Source organism: Rhinolophus sinicus, chromosome 12 (assembly GCF_057876585.1).
Source record: "Rhinolophus sinicus isolate RSI-liver-muscle chromosome 12, RSI-T2T, whole genome shotgun sequence".
Taxonomy (NCBI): domain Eukaryota; kingdom Metazoa; phylum Chordata; class Mammalia; order Chiroptera; family Rhinolophidae; genus Rhinolophus; species Rhinolophus sinicus.
Window position 1 is genome coordinate 44,021,817 of NC_142512.1, and position 20,550 is coordinate 44,042,366.

General features: G+C 37.8%; 1 protein-coding gene across 8 annotated transcripts in view; it reads left to right on the forward strand.

Moving 5' to 3' along the window:
* The window catches only part of TLK2 (tousled like kinase 2), a 96,543-nt gene that overhangs the window by 28,742 nt on the left and 47,251 nt on the right, over positions 1-20,550 (forward strand). For 5 of the 8 annotated variants that reach the window (XM_019733010.3, XM_019733009.3, XM_088802314.1 and 2 more), the window contains exons 3-7: positions 4,736-4,807; positions 5,631-5,700; positions 6,713-6,756; positions 7,468-7,563; positions 17,128-17,295. In XM_019733010.3, the coding sequence (XP_019588569.1) occupies positions 4,736-4,807; positions 5,631-5,700; positions 6,713-6,756; positions 7,468-7,563; positions 17,128-17,295 (450 nt within the window). The remainder of the gene's footprint in view (positions 1-4,735; positions 4,808-5,630; positions 5,701-6,712; positions 6,757-7,467; positions 7,564-17,127; positions 17,296-20,550) is intronic. The other 3 variants (XM_088802315.1, XM_019733008.3, XM_074320672.2) reach the window with 1 other exon arrangement.

The following is a 20,550-nucleotide window of genomic DNA, read 5'->3' on the forward strand; positions in this document are numbered from 1 at the left end:
CATTCTGGGTCATTTAATTGTTTGAGGAACTGTCTGTTTTTGAAAGGAGCTGTACCATTTTTTTCTTTTTTTAAAGATTTTATTGGGGAAGGGGAACAGGACTTTATTGGGGAACAGTGTGTACTTCCAGGACTTTCTTTTTCCAAGTCAAGTTGTCCTTTTGATTTTAGTTGTGGAGGGCGTAGCTCAGCTCCAGGTCCAGTTCAGCTTCAAGTTGTTGTCCTTTCAGTCTTAGTTGTGGAGGGCGTAGCTCAGCTCCAGGTCCAATTGCCGTTGCTAGTTGCAGGGGGCGCAGCCCACCATCCCTTGCGGGAGTCGAACTGGCAACCTTGTGGTTGAGAGGACGCACTCCAACCAACTGAGCCATCTGGTAGCTCAGCGGCAGCTCAGTTCAAGGTGCCATGTTCAATCTTAGTTGCAGGGGGCACTGCCCACCATCCCTTGTGGGACTCGAGGAATCGAACTGGCAACCTTGTGGTTGAGAGCCCACGCCCCAACCAACTGAACCATCTGGCCACCCGGAGAGCTGGAGCGGCAGCTCGTTGTCTTCAATCTAGTTGTGGAGAGCACAGCTCACTGGCCCATGTAGGAATCGAACCAGCAGCCCTGTTGCCCAGAGTTCACCTCTAACCATCTGAGCCAACCGTCCGCCCAAAAGGAGCTATATCATTTTATGTTCAGTGTACTTATATAAAGATTCCAATTTCTCCATATTGTTGCCAGCCCTTCTTGTTGTCTTTTTTTTTTTTTTTTTTTAACTTTTTTAAAATGTGTTTTTCCTGGACCCATCAGCTCCAAAGTCAAGTAGTTGTTTCAATCTAGTTGTGGAGGGCACAGCTCACAGTGGCCCATGTGGGTATTGAACTAGCAAGCTTGTTGTTAAGAGCAGCTCTAACCAACTGAGCTAACTGGACGTCCCCTCTTATTGTCTTTTTGATTCTAGACATCCTTACAGATGTAAAGTGGTAATCTCTTTGTGGTTTTGATTTGTATTTCTCCGTTGGATAATTATGTTGAGCTTCTTGTCATGTGCTTATTGGCCATTTGTACGTCGTCTTTGGAGAAATGTCTATTCAGATATCTTTTGCCCATTTTAAAATTGGATTATTGGTCTTTTTATTATTGAATTGTAAGAGTTCTTTATACAGCATACAAGTCCATTATCGGGTATGTGATTTGCAAATATCTTCTCCCATTTTGTGGATTGTCCTTTTACTTTGTTGATAGTGTCCTTTCAACCACAGAAGTTTTTAATTTTGAAAAAGTTCAGTTTATTCTCTTTTGTTTATACTTTTGGTGTCATATCTAAGAAGTCTTTGCCCATTCAGAGGTTTACCTCTGTTTTAAAACTCTGCTGTTTAAGTCCTTGAACCATTTTGAGTTAATTTTTGTGTATGGTGTGAAATAAAGGTCTAACTTCATTGTTTTATCTTTGGTTATCCAGTTGTCTCAGCAGTATTTACTGAAAAGACTATTCTTTCCTCTATTGGTCTTGGAACCTTTGTCAGTAATCATTTGACTGTAGATTATGGATTTATCTCTGGACTCTTAATTCTGTTCCATTGATCTGTGTTTTTAATTTTTTTTATTGGGGAACTGTGTTTCTCCAGGGCCCATCAGCTCCAAGCCGTTGTCCTTCAATCTAGTTGTGGAGGGCGCAGCTCAGCTCCAAGTCCAGTTGACGTTTTCAATCTTGGTTGCAGGGGGCGCAGCCCACCATCCCATGCGGGAATTGAACCGGCAACCTTGTTGTTAAGAGCTCGCTCTCTAACCAACTGAACCATTCGTTCCCCACCCCCCCCACCCCCCCGCCCCCGCCCCCACCTTTGGTGGTTTTTAGAGTATAAGTTTTGTACTTTTTTTTGTTTATTCCTGGGTATTCTTTTTGATGCTAATGTGAATAGAATTGTGTTTTTTTAATTTCACTTTCAGGTTTTTCATTGCAAATTTATAGAGAGAAATTGACTTTGTATATTGATCTTGTGTCCTGCAACCTTGCTGAATTCATTTGTTAGTATTTTAGTAGATCCCTTGGGGTTGTTATACAAGATCATGTCATCTGTGAATTGGGTTAGTTTTGCCTCTGTTTTTCCAATCTGAATACCTTGTATTTCTTTTTTTCCCCACTTTGGGTCCCCTCCCCCTTCTTGCCTGAATAGAACCTTTAGTACAATGTTGAATAGATATGGTGAGAGCAGACATTGTCGTCATATTCCGGATCTTAGGGGAAAGCATCCAGTCTTTCACAGTTAAATATGATGTTAACTGTAGCTTTGTTTTGTTTTATTTTGTTTGTAGATGCTCTTTATCAGGTTGAAGAAGTTCCTTTTTTGTTTATCTTAGAAAGTCTTTATTTTGCTTTCATTTTTGAAAGATTACGTTGCTCAGTGTAGGATTCTTGGTTGATTTTTTTCCCTTCTCATACTGTGAATATATGCTGTCTTCTGGGTTCCATTGTTTTTCCTCAGAAGTCAGCTGTTAATCTTAATTGGGATTCCTTTGAAAATGATGTGTCCTATTTCTACTTTCATGGTTTTCTCCTTGTCTTTGCCTTTGAACATTTTTCTTATGATGTGTCTGCTTGTGGGTCTCGGTATTTATGCTTCTTGGAGTCCACTAAGTTTCCTGGATGTGTAAGTTACTTTTTTTTAACACATTTGACAAGTTTTAAGCCATTGTTTCTTTGACTATTTTTTCTGTTCTTTTCTTGCTCTCTCCTTTGTTACCCAGTTATGTACATGGTAATATACTTTACAGTTTCCCACTTTTCTCCGGCGCTGTTTATTTTTCTTCTATTTTCTGTTTTTCAGCTTCCATAATGTCTTACTGATCTATCTTCAAATTTGCTAATTATTTCTTCTGCCTATTCAGTTTTACTCTTAAGCTTCTCTAGTGCATTTTAAAATTTGTTATTGTAGTTTTCAACTGCAGAATTTCCATTTGTTTTTGTTTTGTTTTTTAATGTATGTAATTTCTATGTCTATTGATATTCTCTATTTGATGCAACATTGTCATCCATATCTTTCTTTACTTCTTTCATTTTCATTGTGGTTTCCTTTGAACATATTTATAATGGCTATTTTGAAATATTTTTCTGTTAAATCCAACATGTAGTCACTCTTACAGGCAGTGTCTTTTGTATGCTTTCTCCCTCTCCCTTCGGCCCCCACATAGGTGTTACTTACCTATTTCTTTGTGTGCCTCATGATTTTTTTTGTTGGAAACTGGTCATTTTAGATGATATATTGCAGCAGCTCTGGGTACTGATTTCTCATCCCATCCCTTGGGACTTGTTACTGTTATTTGCTTGTTTATTTGTTCAGTTGACTGCCTGGGTTATTTTAGTGAAGTCTATTCTACCACCCCATCTCCACGGCGTCAAGCCTCCGGTGGTGTTCCCTGGGGAGGCACAGCTGTAGATCTGCCACAGCCACCCTGGGATGACTGGTACCGGTTGGCCTCTCTTTCCCTGACCAGCCCAGCTGCTAAACTCTACTAAGGGCCCAGATTGTTCTGTTTCCAACAATGCCCTGAGGCACACATTCCTCCACACACTAATCCAATCAAATTGGGGCTCCTTGAAAGGAGGAGTTTCTGAGGTCAATGTTTGCCGTGTGTTCTGACCCCTGGAGGACTCCTCCCAGATGTCTTATTCCCTGGTTCTCTCCTGCAAACTAACCGGCCTACAGTTGAGGCTGTATTTTCATTACATCCAAGAATCTCCTTCCAATTGCCTTTTACTACAACCTCCGCTGTTCTTGAGAAACGCCCTTAGATGTAAACTTGTCCACATCCTTGGGAATGAAGTCAGGGCCTTTGGAAGAGATTTGGTGCTACCCGTTTCTGCTTTTACCCCCTGAGGCAAAATATCTGAGCCAGGGTTCTGGAGCTGGGGGTGGGGACACTGGTGAGCTTTTCTGTGAGTGATCTTTTCACTCTATGAATGAGCCCTGGCCCTGAAGGGGGTGGGGGTGCTGCCTGCACAGCAGCTATCTCTCCTGATGTGGAACCACCCCCTCATGATCTGGGTGAAAGGGCTATTGGGGCCCCAGTATTCTCAGTGGACCATGCCTGAGATAGAGCCTCTGTTCCACAAGCGAGGGTTGGGCAGCAGGGAACCCAGACTTCACCTATCAGACTGAATCTTCATAGATTTCATTTGCTGTTTGTCCTTTGGGACCATTTTCAGGGGCTTTGAATTTGAGTGTGTGTGTGTGTGTGTGTGTGTGTTTAAATAATTTTTACCAGTTTCATTGAGGAGCAGGCTAGCAGAGCTCATGCTATTAGACCAGAAGTCAGTCCCTTGTAACTTTGTTTTTTGAGCTAGCAGCAGTCATGCTTCCTTAAACATGACTCAGAAAAGCATTTCCTTCATTATGGTCCCTGACACCCCCTCCTAAGGATCCCTCAACTTGTACCTGAATGATACAAGAGGCCAAGAGGATTGATTTGGCCTGCTTATTTTCCTTCAAGAATGAATTCCCTGCGTGTGGAAGTATTCTAGAAGGTAAAATCTGCACATGAGTACAGGGTTTGTAAAGGAAATGAAAATAATAGTAGCTAGAGCATTTTAGCTCAGTTGATGGAGTGCTTTTCAAGTTGGCTTGGAGGTGTTGCAGTTGTTACCTCTTGGCCTCTGACCTCTTGGCCTTGATATCAAAGTCAATAGGCTTATTCCTCACTTTTGCTGCCATCTCAAATCAGTTTCTTTTGATTCCTTGTTTTTCCTTTCCAGGGGCCGCTCAATAGTGAGTCTTCAAACCAGAGCTTGTGCAGCGTGGGATCCTTGAGTGATAAAGAAGTAGAGGTAAGAGCCATATCCATTGAAAGACTTTTCATATTCCCACACTTTGAGTCTAGGTTAAACGATCGCATAATTCCAGGGGGGCTGTTAGGGTTCATGCAGTGTGAGTTGTGTGCTCTTAGTGTCTGTACAGCTGTTAGGTGGCTCTGATGGGTTTTGCTATTATCATCATGTCTGGGTTGTCTTTCTTTCTTTTTTTTCTTTTAAAAAATGTTTGCTTAGTTGTCATCAATAAAGGACAAAAATCTGCTGTTGAAGCTGAATTAGCTTAAGGTGCCCTTGAACTGTAATACTTGTCAGTATGTCAGCTGGGTGGGTCAGTGCATTAGTGTAACCGAGCTGCATGCATATAGGTCCAAATCTGCAGCCACCTATTTCACACTTCGAGAAAACTTTCAGTAAGTTAGAGCCAGTTGATCGATTATGCAGATCTTTTCTTTTTGGAAAAAGGGAATTGGATTTAAGTTCTTATAAAGTAGACAGCAGCTGTTAGGATATTTCTGCGAGCCTACTATATATGCTAGATAATTGTACTACATTTGTGCTTTATAGAATATCTTATTTAAGCTTTGCAGCAATGCTGATTTACAGATAAGTAAATTGAAGCTCTGGTATTTTAAGAAGTTTGTCAGAAATTATCTAGATGGTTTGGTTCCAGACCTTGTACTCTTCCTATAACCCTGCTCTAAGAGTGGGATACAGAATTAGGACTTGTCTGTGCCAGTTAAATCTCCTTATAAATTTGATATTTTGTACATACTCTCTGATTTTCATAATGTGAAAAATTTGACAGAATGCTAATTGTGATGTATGTGGTATTTAACAGACTCCTGAGAAAAAACAGAATGACCAGCGAAACCGGAAAAGAAAAGCTGAACCATATGAAACTAGCCAAGGTAGTAATAATTTCACCAATAAAAATAGTAAATTTTTATGTACTTAGAATTTTCCAACTCACACTAAATAATGAGTTTGTATACAGGGATTCCTAACAAAGGAGATTTGTGTACCTTAAGGGAATACCAGGCTGTTTATTATAGATGTGCCATTTGATATACACTTGACAAAAGTGTCAGTTCTTGGGGGACTGTTGTTTTCCCTGTTGTAAGTTAACAATCTCACCACAGGTTTTTCTTCAGACTAAGCATGTATTGTACGGAAAAGAGGTTACACTGGAGTTTTAACTATGTCTTGCATTAGATCAGTGATTTGTTAATAATAGGCGACCAGAAATGGTTTTATTTACCTGGCTGTCATTTCCATCTACTCTTTTTTCCTTGTTAATTATTTAGTTGAACGTTGGCACCCAAATGGAATAAATCTATAAATATGACCGTTCTAATGCCAAATATCTCTGTATAATTAAAGAAAGAATAAATGGTTTGGTTCTGCCCCCCTCTCCGCCTCAAAGAAGTGGAAGTCAGTCTTTTTTTACATTTGTCTTGTTTTTAAATCTACAAATCATTTTTTACTTTAGGAGGGGGGATTTCTCCCAAAGTGACATGGTCACGTAAAGTTTTTTGTGAAATGGAATAAACTCTATGGCTCTGATGAGTTTGTTTTGAATTCTTTGTTCTCTTATTTGGGGGCATGGATTATAGATTCGTTTTATTTTGATTCACAGTTGTGACATATGTTTTGTTGGTGTGTTTATAAAAGAAAGATGAGCAAATCTTAAAGGAAAACAAGCTCTGAATAAGTCTTTCACTGGTTATTCGGTCTTTTATTATGTGGAGGGAACTGTCTCTATTCTTCGAACATAGGTATTTTGGCTCATTTGTTAAAAAGTAAGGCTGGCACTTGAAATGATAACAATGTATACAGTTATTGAACACATTGTATTTTTTAATGAATGATGGTTTACATGTGTTACTGGAAAAACTATACTTACTTTGCTTTCATTTTCAGGGAAAGGCACTCCTAGGGGACATAAAATTAGTGATTACTTTGAGGTAAGTTAAAGTTTTTTGGGGAAAAAACTATAGTGATTTTTTTAAAACCTAAATTCTTATTCTTGCATTCATTTAAGGCTTTAGAAAGCAATATTTTGCTTTTACTGTGCCTTCCTCTTCTTTCTTCCCATCTTCATCAGTCAAATGCCACCCTATCTCTCTATAAGAGGGAACTGCTGCTTCCTAAATTTACATTTGATTATGAAGTGTCTTGTCTGTGATGATATAAAAATTCACAAATGAGGTGATTTTTCTCTTGGCCAGACTAGGTTTCATGTCTTACACAGATTGAAGTTGAATGACTTGAACTCTTCTTTTGTCCTCTTACCTTTAGTCCAGTGGAACCCATAGTGAGCTCACTGACCCATCGGTAATGGTTACTAAAGAAGACACTAGCACCCACTCTACCATTGTCTGCCTGCTTTGTTTGTTTTGAGACAAGAAGGGAAAACATTCTTCTCTTGTTTTTCAAAACCATTTCTAGCCATGTTTTCTTTATATCTTGGTACATTTCTGCTGTTGCTCCTTAAAAATCTCGTTGAAAAGATAGCAAAATTTGACTTACGTGGCATTTTTTTCCTAGAATAAGATGTATTGACTTAAAGGGGCCATATATAATTAAGAGCTGTTTGTGTATTAATCTTTTACTCTCCTTATCTGAAGCATAGTACTATTTTGAATTATTCATATCCATTTTTCCCTGTTGGCCAGTTTGCTGGGGGAAGCGGGCCAGGAACCAGCCCTGGCAGAAGTGTTCCACCAGTTGCACGATCCTCACCGCAACATTCCTTATCCAATCCCTTACCGGTAAGCATTCACCTGGAGAAATGTGACACCTGTTATAGGAGACAAGAAACCCAGGAACACTCAAGCAGTTTCTCTTCCATTAATTACCCAATGGGAATGAGGCATTAAGGAGAAAAGTTCTTGGTATTACCTATGAATCACTTGGATTCAAATCTATATGTCAGTAAATTAACGTTGTACAAGCGTTAACCCTATTTTCTCAGTATAGTAAATTGCCTCTAACCCTACAGCTCAGTGTCCTGTTGAGGTAGTGATTTCCAGTCCAAACAGTAGGTTTTTATCCTTGCCAAACTTACATGTTCCTATAACTAAATTCTGTTTTTAAAAAAGTTGGTTAGCTTCTGGCATTTGAATTACTTTTCAAGGCTTAATCAGTGATGTAGTAGAGAAGTTAACGCTATAGAGAAATTTGAAATAAGTTTGTTTCCCGCTTGTGAGATCTGAAGGTCTTAAAACCATTAGAGCTAACTTAGTGGTTCTCAGTGGGGTAGTTTTGTCCCTCAGGGGACATTTGGCAATGTTGGAGTCATTTTTATTCACAACTAGGGGTGAGGGGTTGCTGCCATTGGCATCTAGTGGGCAGCGACCAGGAATGCTGGTAAACATCCTGCAATGCACAGGACAGGCCCCCACAACAAAGAATTCTCTGGTCCAGAATGTCACTAGTGCAGAGCTTGAGAATCCCTGAGTTAGCTAATGTAGGATTTTGTGTCAACCTGCTTGAGTGCCTTTGGATAATTTATGGATACAATACAGTATCTCTGTACTCAAGAATGTGTTAGCCACTGATGCCTCAGGTATTGCTGTGGAGTCTTGGGCGACAAGGGGTCTCCCTAAGATCAGGAGTTCTTACCCTAGGTATCTGTTTAGGAAAGTGGGTTTTTTTCTCTGCCTCAGCAGAATTGATTAATACTGCTCTTTTCCTAAGTGATTATTCTTCTGTATTGTTAAAGTATTTTAAAATGCTCTTCTCCTCTACTATCTCTTAAAAACATGCATTCATTAGGGTGATTGTAATTATTAAAGCACTTATAAAAATGTATTCAACTTGGAATTTTCTGCTATTATTTTGTCATCCTTGCCATACTTTAAAATACTAGAAGTGTTTGATGTGTAAATCTGGCTAGGTTGAGGTTTGTTAGATAACTGTTTAGGAGGCCTGTGTCTTTATTTTTGTTAAGTTTTAACTAAAAATGTTAAATGAGATTGCAGAATTACCTATTTGAGACAAATACGTTGTATGAAGATTGTTGTCTGTTAATTACTCTTTTCTCCCTGAAGTATATATTTTCTCATTTGGTTTTTAATAGTGTGACCACCCGTCTCATTTGTCAATTTAGGTCAAGTCTTACCTGAAGATAAAAGAGATGTCCTCAGTGATCTGTAGACCTTTCTGACAGCTGTATGAATGGTGGCTGGGCCTCATCATTGTGCAAATCTAAATAGGAACCAAGCCATAACTTTCCTTTTCTGTTGCACCGAGAAGCTCTTTATCCTCTCAGTGTAGATCCTGTGCTTCACCGTTGTAATCACTGATTGGTGTGTGCCCCTCAGTTCCCTTTCTCCCACTCCCTTTCCATCATACTTGCCTGAAAAACCCCAACCCTGGTTAAAGCTAATTCTTCTCCACCTTTTCCTCCTGCCTCTAAGCAGCTCAGCATGCTTAGAGGAAAACACACATGCTGACAGACCTCACCTCATGGGCACTCCTAGCTGCCTGCCAATCCTACTGTATCTCCCTCGTTAGTTCCCTTTCCTAGATGAATATTTATGTGAATATATCATAGTTTTGTCATTTCCTGCAAGCCTCCAGCAACACTTCCTTCCCCTCCACTATCTCAACTGATGGCTTTGGTTTTTTTATTTGCCTGAGAAAATAGAAGCAATCAGGAGAGAGCTTTCACATGCTCCCACACCAAATCTACTGAGCTCTTTGCAGCAGCATCTGTATCTGCCTTTTAGAATGAATGAACTGGCCTGCCTGATCATTAGATGTGTACCTCTGTACTTGACATTTCTGCTTATATATCTAATGGACATCTTAAAAATGTCCAAAAAGGAACTCTTGTTTCCCCTTCACCTCTAAAACAACAACAAACCACTCTTCCTGCAGCCTGCCCTGTCTTGGTAAATGATAGTTTACTCCATCCAGTTTTTCGGGTCATAACCTCATACCCCATATATCTAATCCATCAGTAAATCCTTTTTTTTTAAAAAAATATATCAGAATCTGACCACTTTTCTATTATGGTTCTCTGCATCAGCCTCCAAAGTGGGTTCCCTGTTTCTGCCCCTGTCTCACCTATTCTCAATATAGAGTGATTTCTATTTCAGTTAAAAAGTGTAAACAGATCCGTGCACTCCTCTGCTCAAAACTGCCCAATGCTCTAGACTTATGTGGTCTGGAAGCTCCTACGTGATCTGCTCCCCTACCCCCCTGACTCTGACATCATCACCTGTTCTCCCTCTCACCACCACAGCCATGCTAGTATCCTCCTTAAAGTTCCTTGAACATGGCGAAGCACTCTTGCTTCGGGCCTTTGTAGTTGTTATTCCTTCTTCCAGGAACAGAATGAGTAGCAGTCTCTTCCTCAGGTTATTGCTCAAAAATGACCTTATCAGAGAGGTCTTCCTTGGCCGACGTTAAAATAAGTAGTCCCTCACGCTTTGTCACTGTGTCCCTAATCCGGCTTTATTTTAAGTCTTAGTTATTACCACCTGACATATATTTAAATTTTGGTATATATTTAAATTTTCTCATTGATCCTATTTATACATATAGAAGAGTACACATAGAAGTCTAAAGCTTAATGAATTTTCAAAAACTGTACCAGCACAAGAAATGAAATATTACCAGCCCCCCCGCCCCCCGAAATCGCCCTTATGCTTCCTTGCATTTATTAGCCTTCTCTCTGCCATCTAGAATAGCTACTATCCTGACTTCTAACAACACAGATGAGTTTTTTCTGTGTTTGTGTGCTTTGTATAAAAGGAGTCATATAGTATATACTCTCGTGTCTGGTTTCCTTCTTTCAGCATTACTTTTGTGAGATTCAGCCATAATGTATGTTATTGTAGCTCATTAATCATCATTGGTGTGTGGTATAGTTTTAATAAATTTTCATTTAATATGTTATATAATGTGTATATTAATTTTTAACTATACAATTAATCTGTCACCCATCTTCTCCCACTAGACTGTTAATCCCATGAGAACAAGGGCTTTGCTTTATTTTGTTTACTGCTGTTCTGTCTCTCGCAGTACTTATTGCATAAAGATGTAATTATTGTAACTATTTCCCCCACTTGACATGGAATATCTTGACAACATAATATCTTGTTCAATTTTCAGTCTCTAAAACCCCAAAACAATGCTTGGCACACAGCGGGTGCTCAGGACTGTTTTATTGAAAAGGGAAGAATAGATAGATAAATAATAACTTTAGCTTTTTAACCCCTAAGTGATTCTTTTGTATTTTTTGTTAAGTACAAAAATTACATAAATCATGAGTATTTTAATGCAGGAGTTGGTAAACTACAGCCCACAGCTGTCTAGCTAAGAATGATTTTTAGATTTTTTAGAATTGTAGAGACAAAGAATTATATGGCAGAGAGGATATGTGGCCTGAAAAGCCTAAAATATGTGTTTCAACAAAAAAGTTTACAGGAAATCATTATAAAGTTAACTCTACGTAATCATTACTTAGGTCAAGAAGTAAAATATTTCCAGCTCCCTGGAAACTTATGTATGCTCTTCCCCAATCACAACTCCCTCCCTCTACACTAGAAACAACCACTGTACCAGTTTTTGTGATTATCACTTATTTTTCCTCACAGTTTGACCATCCATGTATGCATCCCCAAACAGAATAGTTTGTTTTTGTCATTCAGTCAGTTTTATTAATCACGGCGTTTAATCACAGTGTTTAAATCTTCTGTATTCTGATTTTTGGTTTTCTGTTCTATCAGTCATGATTTTGGAAGTTGTCCGTTTCTTCCTGTATTTATATTTTTGCTTTGTATATTAAGTGACTGCATCTCTTGTGATGCTTTTTGCTCTAAATACAGTTTATCTGATATTTAATATATCCAGCCATTGTATGATATAAATACTTCCATTTTTATACGGTTAACTTTTCATTATTATGTTTTCAGTGTATCCGACATATATAGTTGAATTTTTTCTTTTATTCAGTCTAACATCTTGTTAACTTCAACATTTTCCTATTTTTAATACAATTATCATTATGTTGGATTTAAATATATCATCTCTTAATGTATTTTCTATTTATCCTGCCTGGTCTGTCATTTTTACATGTGTATCTATCTGCCTTTTTCTTTTCTTGTTTTCATTTGAATTGATTTTTTTTTTTTATCATTTCAGATTTTCCTCCTCTACTAGTAGCTAGACCCTATTTGGTGTTTCTCTGAGAAATTACCACATTCGTCTTTCACATGCTGAAGTTTGATGTTACTAGTAACTTTACCCTGCTCCCAAACAAATGACCTCAGAACATTAACTCAGTTTACTTGCTGCTGACTTGGTGGTGCTGGTTTATGTTTCTGTTTTGCGTTTTTTTAAAGCCTCAAAGCATTATTATTTTTTACAGTCACTATTCGTTTAGATTTATCTATGTACTTACCTCTTTCTTTGTACTTCTTTGGCATCTTCCACCTAGAGTCTTTCCCTTGTGTCTGAAGTACTCCTTTATTCTTCTGTTAGTATGTGTCTGGGGGTTTACTCTCTAGGTTTTTGTTTGCTTAAATAGCTTTATTTCCCCCTTATTCTTGAAAGAGGTTTTTTGCTGTGTATGTTTCTGGATTGGCACTTTTTTCTTTTAACAACTGAGTATATAATTATCATCTTCTGGCTCCCATTGTTACTATTGAGAAAACAGCTTTCCTTTACTTATTTCTTTGAAAGTATTTGCTCTTTTTTCCCTGGTTGCTTTTGAAATGTTTATCTGTAGTGTTTTGCAGTTTCACTAGATGCATCCTTTTATTTCTCTTGCTTGTGATTTATTGGGCTTCTGGTATCTGTGGGTTGGTGTCCTGCACCATTTCTGGATAATTATTACCTGATGTCTCTCCAAATATCATCTCTGCCCTGTTCTCTTTTTCCTTCTTCTATGAAATTCTAATTAACCATTTGTTAAGGCTGTCTCACTTTATCGCCATACCTCTTAGCTTCTTTTGGTCTCTATGTGCTACATTCTGGATACTTTCTTGCCTTTCAGTTCTCAAATTTTCTGTTTTGTTGTATCTGATTTGTTGTTAACCCACTGAATTCTTAATTTTTGTTATTGTATTTCCCTGCAGATATTTTCAAGCCTATCTTTTCTTTTTTTTAATCTAGTAGAAATAACTTTTTTATAGTCTGTGTGTGATGATAATTCTGGTATTTGAAGTTTTTTTGCATCTGTTTCTGCTGTCTCTTGTTTTTTCTAGTTGTTGCTCAGGGCTTTATTTCTTTATGCTCCTTCTTCTTCTCTTTCTCCTCCTCCTCCTCCTCCTCCTCCTCCTTCTTCTTCTTCGTGCTGGCCATCGTTCTTGAAAAATTATTTGTGAAATTTCTTTGAAATCTAGGATAAAGATATGTTCCTCCAGAGAGAATTTTTATTTTCTTCTTCCAAGTACCTAGAAAGTCTACCAATCCAACTCTACTTGAAACTACTGAATTCGTGGCTTGCATTTTGTTTGTTTGTTTTACTTATTTTGTTTGTTTCAACCACCCAGGGAATATTAATTTGAATTATGTTAACATTTCTAAGGGGAGCTCCACCCCCTCATTGCCAAAGCAACTTCTTTGCAGCTCCCTGAGGGTGGGGGGAATTTTTCTTCTGGCTTACATTTTCTCTGAGAGTGTGTAGCCCTTTGGAAGCCCAGCTTGAAGTGGAAAGGTTTTCCTATTGAACCTGGTTGGTCTTTGGCCTGTGACTGTTTACTTGGGACTATGATGCTCTGGAAATAAAAATTCAAGATCTGCAGGTTCCCTGAGGGCAAATATGGCTTTGGTACTTTTTTTACCTGTCTTGTGTTCCTAATTTCCCTTAGATTTTGCTCTGGTTGATCCCTACCATTTTATTAACTCTTTGATGCTTTTAATATCTTTTTGGGGCGTAGTTTGTCCTGTTTTCTGAGGGAATGTTGGCTCAAACATCCTAGCCTGATCTGTTTCCAGAAATATTTTTAAATCTATCAGCTCTTGGCAAATATTTATTAAATACATAACAGAATGATTAATTTGAGCATTGCAGCTTTAGAGATACATTCTCCCAAGTAGTGAGAATATTGTTATGAATGAATATCACAAGCATTCTAGATTCTGAATTTAAACCGTTGCGTTTGGTGAAGTAGGAGTGCTGGTTTTAAGGAGGTGGACGCATAGATCTTTTTTCAGGATCGCCTTGGTTATTTTATTTTATTTTTATTTCCTAAAATAAAAATGTTAAATAGTTTTTTCCTGATAAAGGGATACATACATATTTTGAAAGTCCAATAATTCAGAAATGGTAAAATAGAAAGTCTCCTCCAAAAGCACTGTTATTAAAGAGTTCCATGACCATATATGTATACATGTATGTTCATATGATCGATTTTCTTACTTCGGTTGTAATTAATTTATTTAACCAATATCTTATAAACATTTTATGTTCTATAAATAATGCTATAATGAATGTCTTTGTATATATACATCTGTACTTACATATTTTTTTTCCTTTGGCTAAATTTCCAAAGTATAATTCCCAATCAAAGAATATGCTCACTATAAAATGTCGTTACATAATTGCTAGCTGATTATTAGCAGTTTGAAAGTCTCAGTTTCTACATACTCTTCTAATACTGAATTTTATCATTGTAATCTTTGCCTGTGAGACAAATAACCTTGTTTTAGCTTGCATTTCTTCATTACTGATATTGAACATTTTTTCATGTGTTTAATGGCCTTTGGATTTCTCTTTTAATGCTTGTCCACGTCCTTTGCCTATTTATTTATTGGAGTATTTGTTTTTTCTTACTGATGGGTAGGAACACATTATTTATTAAGATTGTTAACTCATTATTTGTATTGTAAATATTGTTGACTGTTTGTAATTTTGTCTTTTAACTTTATGTTGACCTTCACCATTCAGAAGTTAAAAAATTTGAAGTAGTCAAATTTACCAATATTTTTCCTTTATTACTTATTGGCTTTGTGTTTTTCTTAGATGTTTCTATATGGTTTGTATTTTTAATGTCATGTTTAAAAAGTCCCTCATTACTAGAAAGTTATAGAAGCATTTGTTTATACTATAATTTTTATGTATGATATAAAGAAGCAATCTGCTTTTCATTTCTTCTAATACCTATGTAAATATCCTATCATCTTTTTAATAAGTTCTCATTACTTTGAAATGCACTTTAATCATAAATTATACATCCATCTTGGTCTCTTTCTGAATTTTCTGTTCTGTGCCACTGATCCATCTCCTGTACCAGTGTTATACTGACTTCATTAATGTTGCTTTGTATATGTTTTAATTGTTACTCTAGTTTTCCTGATATTCTTTATCAAAAATTATATGACAAATTTTGATTCTTTTTCTAAGTGAACATCAGAATTCATTTTTTTTTTAAAGACTTTTTTTTTTGTTTATTGGGGAAGGGGAACCGGACTTTTTTGGGGGAACAGTGTGTACTTCCAGGACTTTTTTCCATGTCAAGTTGTTGTCCTTTCAGTCTTAGTTGTGGAGGGCGTAGCTCAGCTCCAGGTCCAGTTGCCGTTGCTAGTTGCAGGGGGCGCAGCCCACCATCCCTTGTGGGACTCGACGAATTGAACTGGCAACCTTGTGGTTGAGAGCCCACTGACCCGTGTGGGAATCAAACCCGCAGCCTTTGGAGTTAGGAGCATGGAGCTCTAACAGCCTAAGGCACCGGGCCGACCCCAGAATTCATTTTTGAAGTTCCACAAAAATAACCCCCCAAAAGAGAGCAAGAGGGAACCTAGATGATCACTTATCACCACAACATTCTTTTGCAAAAAAAAAGAGAAAAACAAAACCAAAAATAAAAAGACCTAAGCATTGGCTTTTAGAGAAATTTGACATCTATAAAATCTGCATCCAGGAGCATGGTTTCGCCATTTAACTTAGTTCGTCTTTTATATCTGTCAGTGAAACCGTAGTTTTTCTTTATATGTAATCTGTGTATTTCTTACATTTACTTCTGAGTATTTTACAGATTTTTTTGAAATTTTGAATCTGCTTTTTCTTCCATTACATGTTCTGATTATAATCAATTGTGGTTGGTATATGGGGAAACTATTGATTTTTGTGTATTTACTTTATATTTGGCCATCTTACTGAGCTTGTTTTTGTTTTTTAATTGATTTGCTTGGTTTCTTTTGTGAATAGTTATATCATCCAAAAATGACACTTTTTAATCTTTACTACTTTCCAGTGTTTATACCTCATATTTTTTCCTTATCACCTTGACCAAAACGTCTATAAAAATGTTGATTGATTGTGATATTAATGTTAACCCCTTTGTAGTTCCGAACTTTAACGAAAGTGTCTCTAGTATAGTACCATTAGTTATATTTATGTTAATTTCTGAAAAAAATCTGTTGTATTAAAGGTATTTGTTATAATAAAGATGGATACTTCCAGGTTTTTTGAGGGGATTAACAGACTGATTATTTATTTATTATTAAATTTATTGGGCTTACATTGGTTAATAAAATTATATAGGTTTCAAGTGTACAGTTCTATAATACATCATCTGTATATTGCATTGTGTGTTCACAACCCAAAGTCAAATCTCTTTCGGTCACCATATATTTGACCCCCTTTATCCTTTTTGTGTTTTCCCCTTCCCGCTTTTCCACTCTGGTAACCACTAAACTGTTGTCTGTGTCTGTGAGTTGTTGTTTGATTTCTAGTTGTTCTTTTCTAAGTTGCCCAATAATGTGCAAATCTTTTTTGGCATCTAAAGGGAAGAATCTTGATTTTTTTTTTTCCTCCCCTAACATTAATGTAATGAATTGTATTAGTAAATTTGATAATAATGAGCCATCCTTACATTTCTGGAACAAATCATACAAAATTGTGGTATATTATTCTTTTAGTGTACTATGAAACTTGTTTTGCTTGTATTTATTTTAGCTTTTTGTATCTAAGTATAGTATGGTGACAATAGAATGAAGAGTGAAATAAGATCTGCCCATAAAGTAGGGAACAAATGTCTTATCTTTATTTACCTACAGGATGGAAATAACATTTCCTTTGTAGGAATGAGGGTGTTATGAAGTTGATTTGTTGAACTCTACAAAGTAACCTGAAAATTCAGTTATGTAAATATAAAACCATTAAAATATAATTTTGCAGAATTTGAGTAAGCTATTAACTAAGGTTTACAGTTAGATTATAATCCAGTTTAATGTTATGCTCTCCATATTTGTTTTCAGGGAAGGTTTTTTTTAAAGAAAAATCATTAGATTTGATAACTATTTTAATCTGTTGCATGTTTTGGCAGTATCAGATTTCCTTCTTATGTAATTTGTGTGTTTTCTCTAATGTTTTCCAGCGGCGAGTAGAACAGCCCCTCTATGGTTTAGATGGCAGCGTTGCGAAGGAGGTGTCGGAGGAGCAGTCTGCTCTGCCAACCCTGATGTCAGTGATGCTGGCAAAACCCCGGCTTGACACGGAGCAGCTGGCACAGAGGGGAGCTGGCCTCTGCTTCACTTTTGTTTCTGTGAGTACTAAGGCTAAATGTATGCAGCGCTGTGCTGCCCTGGAGCTCCTTGATAAAGCTGGAGTAATTATTTTGGTAGAGAGATGATGACGTTTCTAACTTGGTGTCACTTCTGAAGGGAGTATGCGTTTCTCAGGTCCCCTTGGTGCAAGGGGCTGAGAGAAACTGCTTTCTCAATGTCTGAGCACACCATGGAAAGGAAAAAACAATCTCGGGTTGACAAGTAAAAAAAATGCAGATCAAATTCCATTACAACCAAAGTACTTGTATAATTAAAAACAAAATCTGCAAACTCCAGCCGTCACTTATTTATAGCAGTATTCACGTCAGGAAAATTTGAGCATGGAAGCAGGCGTTCCATAGCGTGCTCACCAGTCATTTCCCCCAGTGGTATTTGGGCGACCTACACGCTGCCTTCTCCCACCTCTTCAGAGTGGTCGTATGGTTACCATTACCAGGAATATTTGGCTACCTGTTGGCTCTTTTCAGCTTGCTTCTTTCTCCCACCTTGAAGAACAAGAACTTGAATATTATGAAAGTTTGACTCTACTTTTATTTGCCAAATTATAATGCAGTTTGACTCAAAAGTTTCTACTTTTCTTGGTTTCGTGCCCTACCAACTACCTGTTTGTGGCCAAGGATGGTATAAAGCAAGAGAAAGCCTCATTGCCCTATTTTTCCATTTTTAGGGGCTTCTTTCAGAGTTAAAAGTCATTGTTGATTTAACTTCTTTCCCTCTTACTGGCTCGTTTTCTCCAGTTGCAGTCTATGTTTCCTCTTTATTGGCTCTGTGGATTGTGAGTCATTAATCCACATGTATTTGTATTCAAAAAGGTCATGAAAATGGTGGGTGTCTTAAAGAAAGGAAATAAGAATAACAAAATAATTAGATGGCGAATCGTTGTGCATTATTCGGAACACTTTCTTAAAGTTGTTACTGCTTTTCCTCAAGAAAGATAATACAACTTTTAAAGAACTTACAGAATATTTTAATCCTCAAAGGAATGGAGAAACTTCTTGTGTGAAAACAGTATAATTTTATCCCTGGGTGGCTAAGAAAGCGTGGCATAAAATGGGAGAACTGCCCAATATAATACTGTGGGTGTGCCTGTCAGCAGTAGAGACTAGTTTGTATGAGAATGCAGTAGTTCTCTATAATGTTAGTTTAGAGAATGTGTCTGTCTGTCTCTCTGTGTTTGTATGTATTTCACTGTGCGCTTACTATTTGCTGATAGTTAAGTCTTCATCTTAGATCTAACTTTCCCAGGCAAAACCTTGGATAATTGGGTTATTTGTCCTTTTGTTTTTATTGACTTAAAAACTACCTCCTTTCATTTGAAGGGCATTCCCTTTGTTCATTCCACAGATATTTACTGAACACCCCCTATGTGCCAGGCATATAGTAAATTCACAGGATTTCGATCAGCAAGAACTCGTTTCCCTAATGTAAGCGCCACATAAAAGGTACAAGCATGCAGGCTTGGGGTGCGTGCACACAGACCACCACCTTCTCGGTCCTGTCAGCTAGTACATCAGCCTGTCAGAGGAGGGGCAGCTGCTGCAGCCAGATTGTTCTCATGTGGAAGAGAGGTGGCAGAGGAGTAAGAAAATGACATGTGAAGAAGGAACATGGGAACAGTGTAAAAACCAAAGGCCTGAGTGCTTTGGTACAGTTCTATTTCTCTGCTTTTCTGTAGTTCCAGCCAGGATATAAGCTTAGTAATACAAAGTAAGAGAAAAGCAAGACTTACCATTATATAAAACAAATGTTGTGAATCAAAGACAAGCAGTTTTCTAAAAAAATAAGCAAAGACTATGAGCAGGCCGTTTTGTAGGGGGAAAAAAATAAGACAAGGGACTAACAACATGAAAAAATGCTTAACTTCAGCCATAGAGAAATGCAGAATAAATCACGATAACATTTTTGACCTTTCAGATTGGCAAGGATTATAATAAGTTTGGCACTTCTAAATGTAGGTGGTAGTTTAGACACACATGTAGTTCTGTGCTGACTATAAATTGGTACAGTCATTTGGACACGTTGGGAATGCAGCTCAGTGTTAAGTTTACGTATCCTTAAGGTCCAAAATTCCATTCCTGTAAAACTACACAAAGATGTGTATTGTATTGTTTATAATTGCAAAAATCTGGAAGCAATTGCACTCCACCAGTGTTGCAAAGGAACTTAGAAGGAGGATATCTGTGACTTCTACGTTGCTAAACCCAGTGATCAGAACTTAACCAGCATGACTCACTGCCAGAGTGATCACTCCCTTCTCCAAGCACAGGCTCTTCTCTAGGCCTCCACTCCTGCGGTTTTCCCTGATTTCCCACATCTCTAAACATTGGAGTGCCACAGGGCTGTCTTCAGACTCTTTGGTCTACCTTTATTCTCCACAGAATTTCATTTAGTTTCTTTGCGCTAATGACCCCCCATATGCAGAGGACTTCCACGTTTATATCTCCAGCCCAGAGCCCTGCCCTGAATTCCAGACCTATGGAGTCATCTTCTCTGCATGTCTAAGAAACACTTCAAATTTAACATGTCCAAAACGGAACTCGTTATTTTGTTCCCCTACTCCAAACCCGTTTCTTTCACAGCCCTCCACATCTAAATCACTGTCAACTCTCTCCCTCTGATTGTTTAAAACTCTTGGAGTCATTCTTATCTCCTCTCTTTATACCCCATTTCAAAATCCATCAACAAATCACATTGATTTTACCTTCAATATATGTTCAGAATCCTGCCACTTCTGACCCTGTTCACTAGTACCACTCAAATCGAAACCATTGTCTCTCACAGAGGTGATGGCTGTAGCCCCCTAACTGGACTCTGCTTCTACCTTTGTTTCCTTTTAATTTGTTCTGAACAGATCAGAGTGATTCTATTGAAACATAAGTCCAGTCATGCCACTTCTTAGGCTCAAAAGTGCCTAAAATGGCACATAAGGCCCTGCATGGTCAGTTTCCCACCACCCTGATATTCTTTTACTACTTATCATCTTCCCGCCTCACCACACTGGCTGCCTTGCTTCCTCAAATACTATCTGTCATGCTCACCTCAGGGCCTTTGCACTTACCTCTGCATTTTCCCCCCTTGCTCCCTTAGTTCTCTTTACTCTCTGCTTATGTTTACCCTATTAAAGAGGCCTACCCTGACTACACTATGAAATAGCAACTTCTCCCTGCCCACCCCACACATTATCTATCTCCTGTGCCCTACTTTGTTTTTCTCCTTAGTCTTATCATCAGCTG